Source organism: Biomphalaria glabrata, chromosome 1 (assembly GCF_947242115.1).
Source record: "Biomphalaria glabrata chromosome 1, xgBioGlab47.1, whole genome shotgun sequence".
Classification (NCBI taxonomy): domain Eukaryota; kingdom Metazoa; phylum Mollusca; class Gastropoda; family Planorbidae; genus Biomphalaria; species Biomphalaria glabrata.
In genome coordinates this window covers 14,301,779-14,315,360 of record NC_074711.1, presented here as the reverse complement: position 1 = coordinate 14,315,360, position 13,582 = coordinate 14,301,779, and the positions used below count along the sequence as shown (strand labels likewise).

Genomic DNA, 13,582 nt, shown 5'->3' with positions numbered 1-13,582 from the left:
ACAAAAAAAATCGGCTTTAACTCCCATTAAGCTCTGATGGACTGGCGCGGGATGTAAAAATAATTTACTTTATGTGACCCTTTTTTATTTAAATTGGCGAACTGAAAGCAGAAAGAATGTTGGTCATTGATTAAAACAATCAATTGTCAATGTGTTTTTGTGCGTATGTGTTGTAGTATATAGGTGTGTGTGGGTGGGAGGGGGAGCTGTAGTATGAATGTTTTGTGGATCTGAAGTGTGTGTGTGTGGAAGAGTGTCTGTGTGTGTGTTTGTCACCTCGCCTTTTTGAATGTTATTGTCAAGACTTTTGGCCTTGCTCACGTGCCTCTTGCTTATGAGATTGGAGATTTTTCATCATCAGCTGACCACCGTTGAATGTAGGTCACATCGACTGGACAAAGCTATTGGCTATGAGTTCTGGGGAGAGTCTCAGTATATAAGCCTGTCATGCAGGGTGGAGAAGCCTGACGAGTGACCAACTAATGGTCAGTAGTTTTTTTGTGTTACGTAGGTTGACGTCAAACTTTTTTTTATAGCTAACTAAACGGTCAAGCACTGTAATATTTTTGGGCTGGAAGTTAATTTATTATGGCTCGCACTATGGAGCTGCTGTTGGCATGTTTTCTGGTGATCCTTGGCTCCGTTCTGGGCCAGCAGGAGATCGACCTTGACACCTTAGAATTGGGACGTATGTTTGAAGGCATCGGAGGTATCAGCGGTGGAGGGGTAAGTTAGTTTGTTAGAATTTAGAGTTTTTCCTTTTTTTTTTTTAATGTGATGTTTACATTTCCATGGTTGTTTCGTGTAAAGCTAATTTCATTGGTTTGATATTGTGGATTTACTGTGACTAGTTCCAGCCACTTCCTAGATCACTAGATGCTACTAAGGATTTTTTTCTTGAATGTAAGAAGCGAGGTGGCCGAGTGGTAAAGCGCTTAATCCTGGTGAAGACCGATTTTTTAGTTGGGAAAAAGTAAAGGCGGTTGGTCGTTGTTCTGCCTACATGACACTCTCGTTAACTGTGAGCTACAGAAACAGTTGACTGTTACGTCACCTGCCCTACAGATCACAAGGTCTGAAAAGGGAACTTTACTTTTTTTTTTGTTGAGAATTTCACTCTGTAAACCAATTATCAACTTTGTGTCTCGCCTTTTAAAAAGATGTGTAGCATTTGTAGAATTAGATTTTAAGTTAAAGGTGAATTAGTTTAATCATTAATCAAAGTCCATTTTAAAACAAGACAAATTTTCTATTTTTAAATCTACTCGACTAGAATGTACTGTAGAAAATCATGTCATTGCAATGTTCACGTCATTGTCCAAGAATCAAGTGACCGGTTTGTCTTCTTTTACGAACCACTGAGGTTTTCCAGCTAAATCTAGTTAAATCCTTAAACAGTAAGCGGATAAACTCCAAAAGCCTCTGTAATTAGATCAATTAGACTGTCTCCTAGACAGCTATCATCTAAACGCTAACGAGTGCTACCATAAAGCGTAGCCGGGATATGGGGGTTCAACCCCCACACTCCCCGAAATGAAATCCCCCCCCCCCAAAGGGGAGGGGTCGAATTTAATGACTGATTTTTGCTTTGATTTAGTTTTATGTGAGATTTTAATGTTTAACCATCATTTGACCCAGCGCAGCCAAAGGGTTTTGGGGTTAAAACCTCTTTTCTAGGCCTATATAGCAAAAAATAATACAAGTTCCATGACCGTAGCAAGGGGAGATTTTGAGTTTAAAAACCCCCTCCGATATTTTTTTAGTAAAACCTCTCTTCAATACAAGCATACATAAGTCACCAGATGCTATGAGCGTAGCGTGTTTTCTGTTTAAAAAAACTTCTCTAGAGGATTTTAAGTTAAAGCCCCCTTCAGAGGGTTTTGAGTTTAAAACACCCCTACATGTAGCTTTGAGGTTAAAAAACCCTTTTCAATATTATTCTTAAGCAAACTAGGGCCACCAAATTCTATGAGCGTAGCTATTATAAGGAGGTTTTAAGTTTGTGTAGGACTACAAAAAAAAAAACTTCCAGAGATTTTTTAGTTTAAGCCTTTCCCCCCCCCCTTTTCCAAAAAAAAAAAGATGGTTTTGACGATAAAATTTCCCTTTTGATATAAAATCTAAAGCAAACTAGTCACCAAATTCCATGAGCGTAGCCAAGAGAGGTTACCAATTTGTACCAGTCGCTGGGCTCCATTAATAAAGTGCAGTAAATAGCGGATTTGGCTATTGAACTAAATTTAATAGCAGGATAGTGTACTGTACATACCTCAAAATGTGCTTTTTTTTTTTTTAAATACCGGAAATAGTACTTGACGAATCCCTCAAAGTCCCCCCCCCCCGCCGGGCCCCCAAAGAAATCCTGCCTACGCTCATGAAATCTACCAGGTTGTAAGACAAACAACGTTGGACAACATGCCCTTATAACTCAAAGAACATCTTAAACTCTATTTTTAACACACGTAAAGAAAGACTCTGGATAGATTCTTATTTATGCCCTAGATTTCGCTATAATGTGGATCAAGAAAATTAAAATCAATGCCCTTTGTGATAGTCGATTAAATACCAACGTGAAAACACAGGTAGGAAAAAGGTCTTTTTTTTTATAGTTAATTTAAATGCTAAACTTTTATTTACATTACAGGCTACATCAAAGCTTCTGGTCAATTACCCGCAGAAACAACGTGATGAGATTCTGGATTATTTATTTAAGGTAATTATTTTGTACTCTGCATCTTATCGTCATTCGGCCTAACGATATCAAATACCGATAATTCTCTCTACCAGATTTTTTTTTTTTTTAATTATGGACGGAGGTAAGGTTGTGAAGTTGTGGTTGTTGATAGTTTTTAGTTCATAGAAGACAACTTTGATGGCCTCTTGTGTAATTTTTTCAAAATTGTATGCCAAAATATTTTTTTCAACAGCCCAACTTTGGCGCATCACTTCAGATACTGAAAGTCGAGATAGGTGGTGATGCACAGAGTACTGGTGAGTAGATATTCAGTTTTCATAAAACATTATAAGGTGTGCTTAAGATCATCTTTGTATTAACCATTACATTTTTTTGAAATCACAAATTATATACATCTACATTACATATCAATAACATTATCCTAAACCTCACAGATGGATCCGAGTCTTCTCATATGCACTACGAGTGGGAAGAGAACTACGAACGAGGCTATGAATGGTGGCTGATGCTAGAAGCTAAAAAGGTAAGGCCTTTTTGTCATTTAAATTTTTTCATGTCAAAAGTTATTTTACAGTTGTTGACACAACTATAGTTACCGGTAGGCCTACTCTGAACTGAAATTAAATTGGACTTGGCTTAGGTAGCCTACCTTATAAGTTATCTAACAAATCTCAAAATCTACCTATGCTATTCTTGTTGGGAGAAAACAGAATAAACTCCATAACGTTTAAATTCCTTGTCCTTCTAATTGTACCCATACATGGTTTGGATGTCCTTGAATAAAAAAAAATGATGTACAAGGATCAAACTGAGTGTAATGGTAAGTATAATTACTATAATCTATGTAAATACCTTTTGTGAAAATCTATTTGATTCTTTTTTTTTTTTTCACTAATTAAATCTAGGTTTTATAAATCATTTTCACAATTTCCAAAATCTCTTTTTTACTTTAAGAGAAACCCAGATATCAAATTGTATGGTTTGTCTTGGGGGTTTCCTGGATTCCTCAGACGTCTTGACAACACACCATTTTTGAATAACACAAAGACTGCAGAGTACATAGTTAAATGGGTGAATGCAGCAAAAGTGTTTTATAACTTGACCATTGACTTTATTGGTGTAAGTAGACTTTTTTTTTTTTAGGTTTTCATTGATATACAGAAAGCAACATAGTAACTGTCAAAATAAAGACAAAGATTGTTGAATATCATAAATATTGTTGAATATCAAAGATTGTTGAATGTCATAAAAGATTGTTGAATGTCATAAAAGATTGTTGAATATCATAAAAGATTGTTGAATGTCATAAAGATTGTTGAATGTCATAAAGATGTCAAAGATTGTTGAATGTCATAAAGATTGTTGAATGTCATAAAGATTGTTGAATGTCATAAAGATTGTTGAATGTCATAAAGATTGTTGAATGTCATAAAGATTGTTGAATGTCATAAAGATTGTTGAATGCCATAAAGATTGTTGAATGCCATAAAGATTGTTGAATGTCATAAAGATTGTTGAATGTCATAAAGATTGTTGAATGTCATAACGATTGTTGAATGTCATAACGATTGTTGAATGTCATAACAATTGTTGAATGTCATAACGATTGTTGAATATCTCAATGATTGTTGAATATCTCAACGATTGTTGAATATCACAATCTTCACAAGCATATAAGTGAACAATCCCAAGATTTGATTCTTAATACAGATATTCCTTTTTTTTAAATTACTTTTAGACAATTATCTATAAACATTATTTACTAATTTTAGCGATTTGTGAGTTAAATTTGAATTACTCTTTGAATGAATTTTCAGATCTGGAATGAAAGACCTTATGAAGTGGACTACATCAGGGTAAAAATGCACTTGTACTATAATTCAATATATTATGTAATTCAAACATAATTCATTAGAATGTTAAGTAATCCAAAAAGCTTGAGGCTAAAACTAATTATAAACTTTAATAATTTCAGATTTTAAGAAAGACCCTGGACTCGCAAGGATTTCAAAATGTTCTTCTTGTTGTTGGTGACAATTCTTGGGAAGCTGTGTCTGATATCCACAGTGATCCAGATCTTGCTCCTTTGATCTATGCTCTAGGGTATGTTCAGACTGTCATAATGTCATATTGTCTTAAAAGTTGTCATAAAAAGAATTGCCAGGGTGAAATAGCGTTGAACCAACAAAAAGCTGAGAGAAGCAGTCAGAGCGCCAAACCAACAAAAAGCTGAGAGAAGCAGGCCTATCTGCAACTGACCAAACCCACCCATGCCACAAATGCGGCCAGCTTTTTAAAGTGAGGATTAGGCTTTACAGTCATTGAGTCCACAGGAAATGAGAAATGTGCCCATCTTCGATCATGAAGGAGGAGCTATATATAAATCTGGGTGTCTCCTTTCCAGTGAGGCTGGAGGCAGAGCGCATGTTCCTTTAATGCACCACCACGAGCTGTGAGGGTCATATGACCCCCTGTGAGGAATGGCATGGAGGATGGGAAGGACTAGAGGAGCTTAGTCTTTCATCCTCTCCCTATGAGCAATGCTCAATCTCACAATTGTGCTGTGGATGCCCACTGGAGGCAGTGTTCTATACCTGTTAGCCCACCAAACCTTGGCTTGACACATCCAAGAGTGTCATACCCAAATGTTTTCTATCTGCATGATCAAGAGATATGCACTTCAAGTGTGATGGGCTTAAGTTCAAACCCTACCCACTTCAATACCTACCTAATTGCAGGTGTTAAGTCTAGGATACAAGTTCTATTGCTAAAGCAACAACCAAAAAAACATTGATAGTGGTATAAGTTCTATTGTATATTGGAAACATTAAAAAGTTGCCAGTGTCTATGCTTATTAATGTAAGAAATTATTTATTTCAGTTGCCATTATCCTGGAACATATGCATGGGATCAAGCTGTCTTTTCGGGAAAGCCGCTATGGGCTTCAGAAGATTACAGTACATTCAATGATAATATTGGAGCTGGATGCTGGGCCAGGGTAGGTAATCCCATAAAAGGCCAGATTTTTAAGTTATGTACCGTTATTGTTTCTCTCTCCTAATCAGGCCATCTTCAAACACTGCTCAACACAACACATCTAACTCCAAAACATGACCACAAAGAGTTAAAAAAAAATGTGTGGTAGTTTAATAATAAATCAATCATAGCCAATACTGGTACTACACATTTGGCTACACTAACTACAAATGCTTTGTTGAACTTAACCGAACTGCCATACTAAACTCTACGAGTTTTCTACTCCTGGACCACTGGCAGACTGTCAAAATCGTCCCATGCACTTCTATACAATCTGGCCCAAAAATTGTATATTATATTGTATATCTACCTGTCCTCAAAATCATGATATTAAGTTTGATAATGTATCAGTAACTGTAGGCAAGCACTATATCTTTATAAGAAATATAGTCCTTATGTTGCTTTTTAATTGCTAAGTGTGTAGGATTAGGATGAAGCCTACTAGTAGTACTGTCTACAGATGTACGCTTTTACATGTTGACCTATCATTTTCTTAGATATGTCATTAGGTCGCACACATTAACCCCATCGTTCTGCCACAGGGTTTACATTATCTAGATCTAGTTGACCATTTTTATTTTGGTGGAAAGAAATTGGTTTGTCAGAGGGAAGCAATTCAGTTTAAGATTTTTTTTTTCAGATAGGTGAATGTGTAATATTTCTTAGTCATTTAGTAGCCCTAAAAAAAATTCAAATTATTGCAAAAAAACTATCCAAAATATCTAGACCTAGTTATTTATCTATGTATTGTGTATATTATCAATAATGTCCATGACTTCTACTGATCATCTCCAGAAATGGTTGTATAGTGCTATTTGGTGTCCAGATTTTCTGCTTATGGTTACCTTTTATTATGTTTATGGTTACCTTTTATTATCTGTTTAATGAACTTTATAGGCAGTTGCTAATTTGAGTATACTGAATGTTGAGGTAATTTTTCTTTTCAGATCTTAAACCAGAACTATGTCAATGGTTATATGACATCGTAAGTTTGTTTCATTTTGTCTATTAAAAATGTAAATCATTTCTAAACATTTTCAAACCTAAGAAAACAAGTTGTTTTCTAAAATATTCCAGAACAATTTCCTGGAATTTAATAGCAAGCTATTATGGAGGACTTCCATATGAAAGAGATGGGCTAATGACAGCTGAACAGCCCTGGACAGGCCATTATGTTGTGGACAATCCTATCTGGATATCTGGTACTTATCTACAATTACTTTAATATGCTAAACACTTGTTCAGACATGCATTATTCATGCAGTATAAATTTTAAGTTTTGGCAGCTTTAATAATCTCCTTTTAATCTTGTTTTCTGCTATGTTTTCATTGTTCACTATTTAGGTTATAGGTCTTCAGATTTCTTTTTAATGGTAGAATATTGTTTAGCAACTACCAATGACATATATCATTAAAAACCGAATACATTTTTTTCTACCAGCACACACTACACAGTTCACAGAGATAGGCTGGCATTACCTCAGGCATGGTACTGGAGTAGGGAAACTTGATCTTGGTGGTTCCTATGTATCTATTCTCAGCCCAGACAAACAAGATCTAACTATTGTGATTGAAACTATGGTAAACTTTGACTTAGAATTAATATACGTAGGTAAAAAAATATTAAGATCTTTCTTTTGCAGGGTTAAATTTTGTTTTTTTTTCTGTTACAGCAACATGATCATTCAAAATGCATTAGACCAAATATTAATTGGTTTGAGGTTAAGAAACAAGACATTGTCATTAATCTAAAGGGAGAGTTGGTAAGTGGAAATTATTTTTACAAAGTTTATATTAACTCATTCTGTCTGGTAAAGTTTGAACACCTTATTTCTCTGACACCCATAGTCGTATTAAGTTGAATCGTTGCACAATTATTCATTGGCAATGACAATACATTTCAATTTAAAAAATTAACCAGTTAAGTCAATTACTGCAACCAAGGGAAATTAATCCTTCATTATTCAGATATGGCAAAAAAGTTTTTAGATTTCAACAGAATTTACGTCGGCAAGAAATATGTAAATTTTAAAGGTTGAAGTTAAATAAATAGAAAATTTAATTCTTTGCACAATTGTATTCTTTTTTGAAAGAATGTCTATAATTTATAAGGTAATGTTCAATATCTTTGCAAATCTAATCATGCATACAAGAGACTTAAACTAGGCTAACTCATTGGTTTTCCTTACTAATAGAGCCACCTCATTCCATGTTCTAATTGTCATCTACTGTCATATCTAAAGAATTTTGTCAACAAATGAATCAATTTAAATTAATTTGTATTGAACTTTTAATGCTCTAAACCAGTGATGCCCAAAATACGGCTCGTGGGCCGGACGTGGTTTCATCCGGCCCGCCAAAACGATGGTACAAAGTGTAAAAAATCCCCCCCTCCTGTTTTTTTTTTTTTAAAGTTTGAAACTTTACCTACATTAGGGCTCTGAATTTTTCTCTGATGGATTGGTACCATGACATTTAAAATTTCTAGGTTTGTGCAATGGGAGAGCCTAAAAAACTAAAAGTGGACTCTGAATTTAGAATCTACCAGGAAAAGTGAATGGATCTTTATTTTTTTTTGTGAAACATATTTAAACTAACATTTGTTTTATAAAGTGGGGCTATTATAAAGCACAACAACATATAAACAGATTATAAAACAGTCTTTGCTTTACCGCGAAATAAAAATTATTAAACTACGCCTGAAGGATTTATAGGAATATTTACCAACCAGAGACAAGAATACAAATTGTTGGTAAAGCTATCTATACAATGTAGCTCACATTTTAAGTAGAGAAATGTAGAGAAATGAAGTCAAGTTTCCAATGCTTAAAAAAATAACTTCCAATATCCCATAAATTAATGTAAGTACTTTGATGCAACATTAAAAGTTTCAAATAAACTTGTTTCAGGTCAATTTCTTTTTTGTTTTGTACATTTTCGGTCATGTAACCCGCAAAATTAAAATGGCCTGCAGATCGAATTAGGTCACTGCTCTAAACCTTATATTCAACAAAGCTTAATATTTAGTTTTTTAATATTTAGTTATATTTTTTTAATCAAACTGCTTACATTGTGCCACTTTGGTGATATACATCTTGTGTATACAATAAATTCTGACATTGCAATAGATTGTAATAGGGTGAACTTTTAGCTAAAATGTTGAATTTTGTTGTAGGCTAAATTCACTGAAATGGACTTGTGGTTCACCCAACTTGGTTATGATGGAAATAACTCTACAGTATTCCAGAAACTTGACACCATTAAGGTAAGACTTCGAAATTTAAAAAAAAAGGTTTATTGAAAATGTCAAGAGATATTATATAGGCTTTAGTGTAATGTTTCCAACATTATCTTTCTTTCTCAAGTTTGTGAATGGTTCATTTAAACTAAGCTTAGGATTAGATCAAATATACACACTGACAACAGTCAAATCTGGTAACCATGGCAGCTATCCTGATCCACCAGCACCAAAACCTTTCCCTCTGCCATATTTTGATGACTTTGAAGGTAAGCATTCTGTTCTTTCTTTACTCAAAATCTGTTCTGCTCATTTTGCATGATTGTGACATCATGTTATTACACAGAGGTTTGTTTGTATTTTGAAAGTAAAAGATTTTGAGATAATTTTTTAGGGCTTGTACTAGGGCTTGTACATGATTTCAGCTAAGAGAAATGATAAAGATCAAAATGAAATGCAATTGCAATATAGGGTTATAAATTAGGATTTCATATAAGAACAAACTATGTTCAGAACTAAGAAGCCATTTTCTATTTTATATTCTGGTACAAATTGAATAAATGTGAATTTACATTATTAAAAGCTTTTTGTTTTAAATCGCTGTATATCTTTGCAATATATGTGGATTTGAGTGTCTCTCCAAAATAGGGCTCGACAGCCACATGAAAAAAGTGTGCGAGATGAGGCCAATGAATCAGTAAATATTTTTGTAACATTAACACAGCTGCTTTATTGATTTTTAAGGTGTTCAGGTTTACCAGGAACCTTTTAACCTTGCACAGCAAGCAGGCAGTTTTGAAGTTCTAACTGATGGCAAAAACAAATTTGTCCGTCAAATGTTAATAGACATCCCGGTTATGTGGTGCTTTGCTGAGCAATCTGGCAAAGGTATTACATATATTGGAAATTATTCCTGGTAAATACCTAAAACTTTTTTTTTCTATAATAAATAGCCACAAGGTAAAAGTGACCAAAAAAAATAAACTTTTGTAGAAACTAAACATAAGCATTACTTTTTAATCAACTCAGTTGTTAACTGTGTAAACAAAACAAAATAGATGAAATTCTAGTAGCCTTTTCTTCCAAGTTAAAAGTTTTATTTTACATCTTTAATGCTAAAAGATGGGCCTTTTTTTTGAGTCGGGTAGTTAAGAAAACTTTCTGTATGATTATGATTAGCATTAGCCTCTTTGAATATTCTCTTTAGGAGTGATATTTTTCTAGAGGTAGATTTCCGCTGTTCCAAAGTCAATGCTTCAAGTGGTGTATTTCTTGCAAGCAGATTAGACAGAAGTGGTTGTGATACTCAGCTGACTAGTGGAGCTTTCTTTGGAGTGTACTGTGATGGTGCCTGGACACTGCATCAAAGCATCTGTGAGTAAAACTAGAGCTTATATTTATCAGTATGTAGAGTTAAGTAAAATGATAAAGCTATTTACCAGCTCATCAGGAACATCTATAACAGCAATTATTTTCTAGTTCGTTATGTATTTCATAGTGCTTGCCATATACCTATGTATAGCATCAATTTTAGAATTTAGACATGTCTCTAGGTACTACTTACTTTCATTGGATATATCTAACTGAAATCCCCACTTTAATTTTTTTATTTGCAGCTGGTAATGAATTAGATCATGGGACTTTGGATATACATGAAGAGTGGAACAAATTATCATTGCTAATTCATGTAGGTTCAGATAGAATTACTATTTTACATCTACCTATTGCACTAGATAGAAACGTATTGATGGGTAGATAATGAATAATGAAAGTAAGAAATTTGTTCTAGTGCTGGCAGGCCTTTTATGCTGAACATTAAGAATTTCATTCATTTAGCAATCATTGTATTGAATTGACTGAATTAGCTGTCTATGTGGTATGCCCTTTAGACCATTGTCACAATGCTCCCATTCTGCTACCACCTATGATGGTTTCATCATTTTTAAATGTCCAAAACATTTACAAACTTACTTAATACTGCCTCTATATTGTTAATGTAACTCTTTGAATTTCACATGTACTTTAAAAAAATATCAATGGACTAAATTTTTTAGCAATTTATTTTTCCTTTTTTTTGACATTCAAAATTTATTGAAATTAAGCCTCAATAGTTTAGCAAAAAAATTAATCTTGATTTTTAGCCAAACCCTTTATTTTTGAGAACCCTTAAATTAAGCTTACATTTAGTTGGTGAACATTTCCAGCCGGAAACTATTTTTAAATTTATTGATGCACCACAGTACCTAACTTTAACATGACATTTTTTCCAACATTCGTTTTGAAATCCAATGGGATTTTTGGACAATTGCTGAGTCTTTTAACACCAACCCCATGTGAGTCTTTAACACCAACCCCATGTGAGTCTTTAACACCAACCCCATGTGAGTCTATAACACCAACCCCTTGTGAGTCTCTAACACCAACCCCATGTGAGTCTCTAACACCAACCCCATGTGAGTCTCTAACACCAACCCCATGTGAGTCTCTAACACCAACCCCATGTGAGTCTCTAACACCAACCCTATGTGAGTCTTTAACACCAACCCCATGTGAGTCTTTAACACCAACCCCATGTGAGTCTTTAACACCAACCCCATGCGAGTCTTTAACACCAACCCCATGCGAGTCTTTAACACCAACCCCATGTGAGTCTTTAACACCAACCCCATGTGAGTCTTTAACACCAACCCCATGTGAGTCTTTAACACCAACCCCATGTGAGTCTTTAACACCAACCCCATGTGAGTCTTTAACACCAACCCCATGTGAGTCTTTAACACCAACCCCATGTGAGTCTTTAACACCAACCCCATGTGAGTCTCTAACACCAACCCCATGTGAGTCTCTAACACCAACCCCATGTGAGTCTCTAACACCAACCCCATGTGAGTCTCTAACACCAACCCCATGTGAGTCTCTAACACCAACCCCATGTGAGTCTCTAACACCAACCCCATGTGAGTCTTTAACACCAACCCCATGTGAGTCTTTAACACCAACCCCATGTGAGTCTTTAACACCAACCCCATGTGAGTCTTTAACACCAACCCCATGTGAGTCTTTAACACCAACCCCATGTGAGTCTTTAACACCAACCCCATGTGAGTCTTTAACACCAACCCCATGCGAGTCTTTAACACCAACCCCATGTGAGTCTTTAACACCAACCCCATGTGAGTCTTTAACACCAACCCCATGTGAGTCTTTAACACCAACCCCATGTGAGTCTCTAACACCAACCCCATGTGAGTCTCTAACACCAACCCCATGTGAGTCTCTAACACCAACCCCATGTGAGTCTCTAACACCAACCCCATGTGAGTCTCTAACACCAACCCCATGTGAGTCTTTAACACCAACCCCATGCGAGTCTTTAACACCAACCCCATGCGAGTCTTTAACACCAACCCCATGCGAGTCTTTAACACCAACCCCATGTGAGTCTTTAACACCAACCCCATGTGAGTCTTTAACACCAACCCCATGTGAGTCTTTAACACCAACCCCATGTGAGTCTTTAACACCAACCCCATGTGAGTCTTTAACACCAACCCCATGTGAGTCTTTAACACCAACCCCATGTGAGTCTTTAACACCAACCCCATGTGAGTCTTTAACACCAACCCCATGTGAGTCTTTAACACCAACCCCATGTGAATCTCCTTGCCCATCCTGGAAGACGGTGCAGTAAATTTTCTTGGGACCTTGTAACTTGATCAGCTTATTGACCTTGCAACTGGTAGAAAATTAGCAGCCCTTGCATTTTCTTTGAAGAAAACCAAAACATCTACCTTGGCTAATTTTTTCAAGCTTTTGTCCTGTGAACTTTTGTCATCTCATTGTTTCTACCACTGCCTGATGCAGGGCTATCAATACCTAATGTTGCATTTGCTTTATCTAATGCCTTCATTTTAAGACAGAAATGTGCCTTGCCACTTTTAGTCTAAGACCAACTCTCTTTAAAAAAAAAAACAAGGTTGTAGTTAAGATATGATGTGTGAAAATTATGAATTTTATTTAGTAATAATTGTATAATTTCAGGGCCATCAAATAATGGGGGCCTCCAATGGTGTTGGAATCTTCAATGAAACAATCCATGATATACCTGGCAGTGGCTTTGCTGCATTTGGCACACTAACCTTTGGGCTTGCAGATTTTGACAATCTACACATCAAGACAGCAGAAGACGGATTGGCCATTATGGATACATACTTTCATCCTCACCAGCCACTCTACTTTCAACAAGAACATAAAATAAGAAACTGAACACATTTTTCAAGCTCCAAATAAAAACTCTGAATGAAAGCTAAATGAATAATGCTGTGAGTGAAGCACTTGTGAATGCTGCTGTTATGAATGAAATTAAATGTAAACGTGATTTCACTTAATTCTGCATTTGTCATAAATTTTTTATTTGAACAGTTATGTTGTATTTAAAATGAACTGTGGTTTCTATAATGGTCTAAAGTTTGTTCACTTTAAAAATGTACTTCTATTTGGAATGTAGTTCTGAATAAACTGCAAAGACCTACGTTACTTTGCTACAAGTATTTATTTATAGTAATTTTAATAAGATACTTGTTGCGAAGACAGTCTTTGGTTTTCAGGTTTAT

General features: G+C 35.3%; 1 protein-coding gene across 1 annotated transcript; it reads left to right on the top strand.

The window, feature by feature from the left end:
- The first annotated feature begins 426 nt into the window (after nt 1-426).
- Nucleotides 427-13,357, top strand: LOC106060466 (galactocerebrosidase-like). The gene is made up of 18 exons (XM_013218360.2): nt 427-726; nt 2,645-2,713; nt 2,928-2,991; nt 3,130-3,218; nt 3,650-3,814; nt 4,513-4,551; nt 4,671-4,798; nt 5,576-5,693; nt 6,679-6,716; nt 6,809-6,933; nt 7,173-7,312; nt 7,405-7,494; nt 8,907-8,996; nt 9,097-9,238; nt 9,714-9,885; nt 10,177-10,343; nt 10,586-10,656; nt 13,011-13,357. The coding sequence occupies exons 1-18, from the start codon at nt 589-591 to the stop codon at nt 13,233-13,235; spliced, it is 2,070 nt and encodes a 689-aa protein (XP_013073814.2). The 5' UTR covers nt 427-588; the 3' UTR covers nt 13,236-13,357.
- Nucleotides 13,358-13,582: the final 225 nt, after the last annotated feature.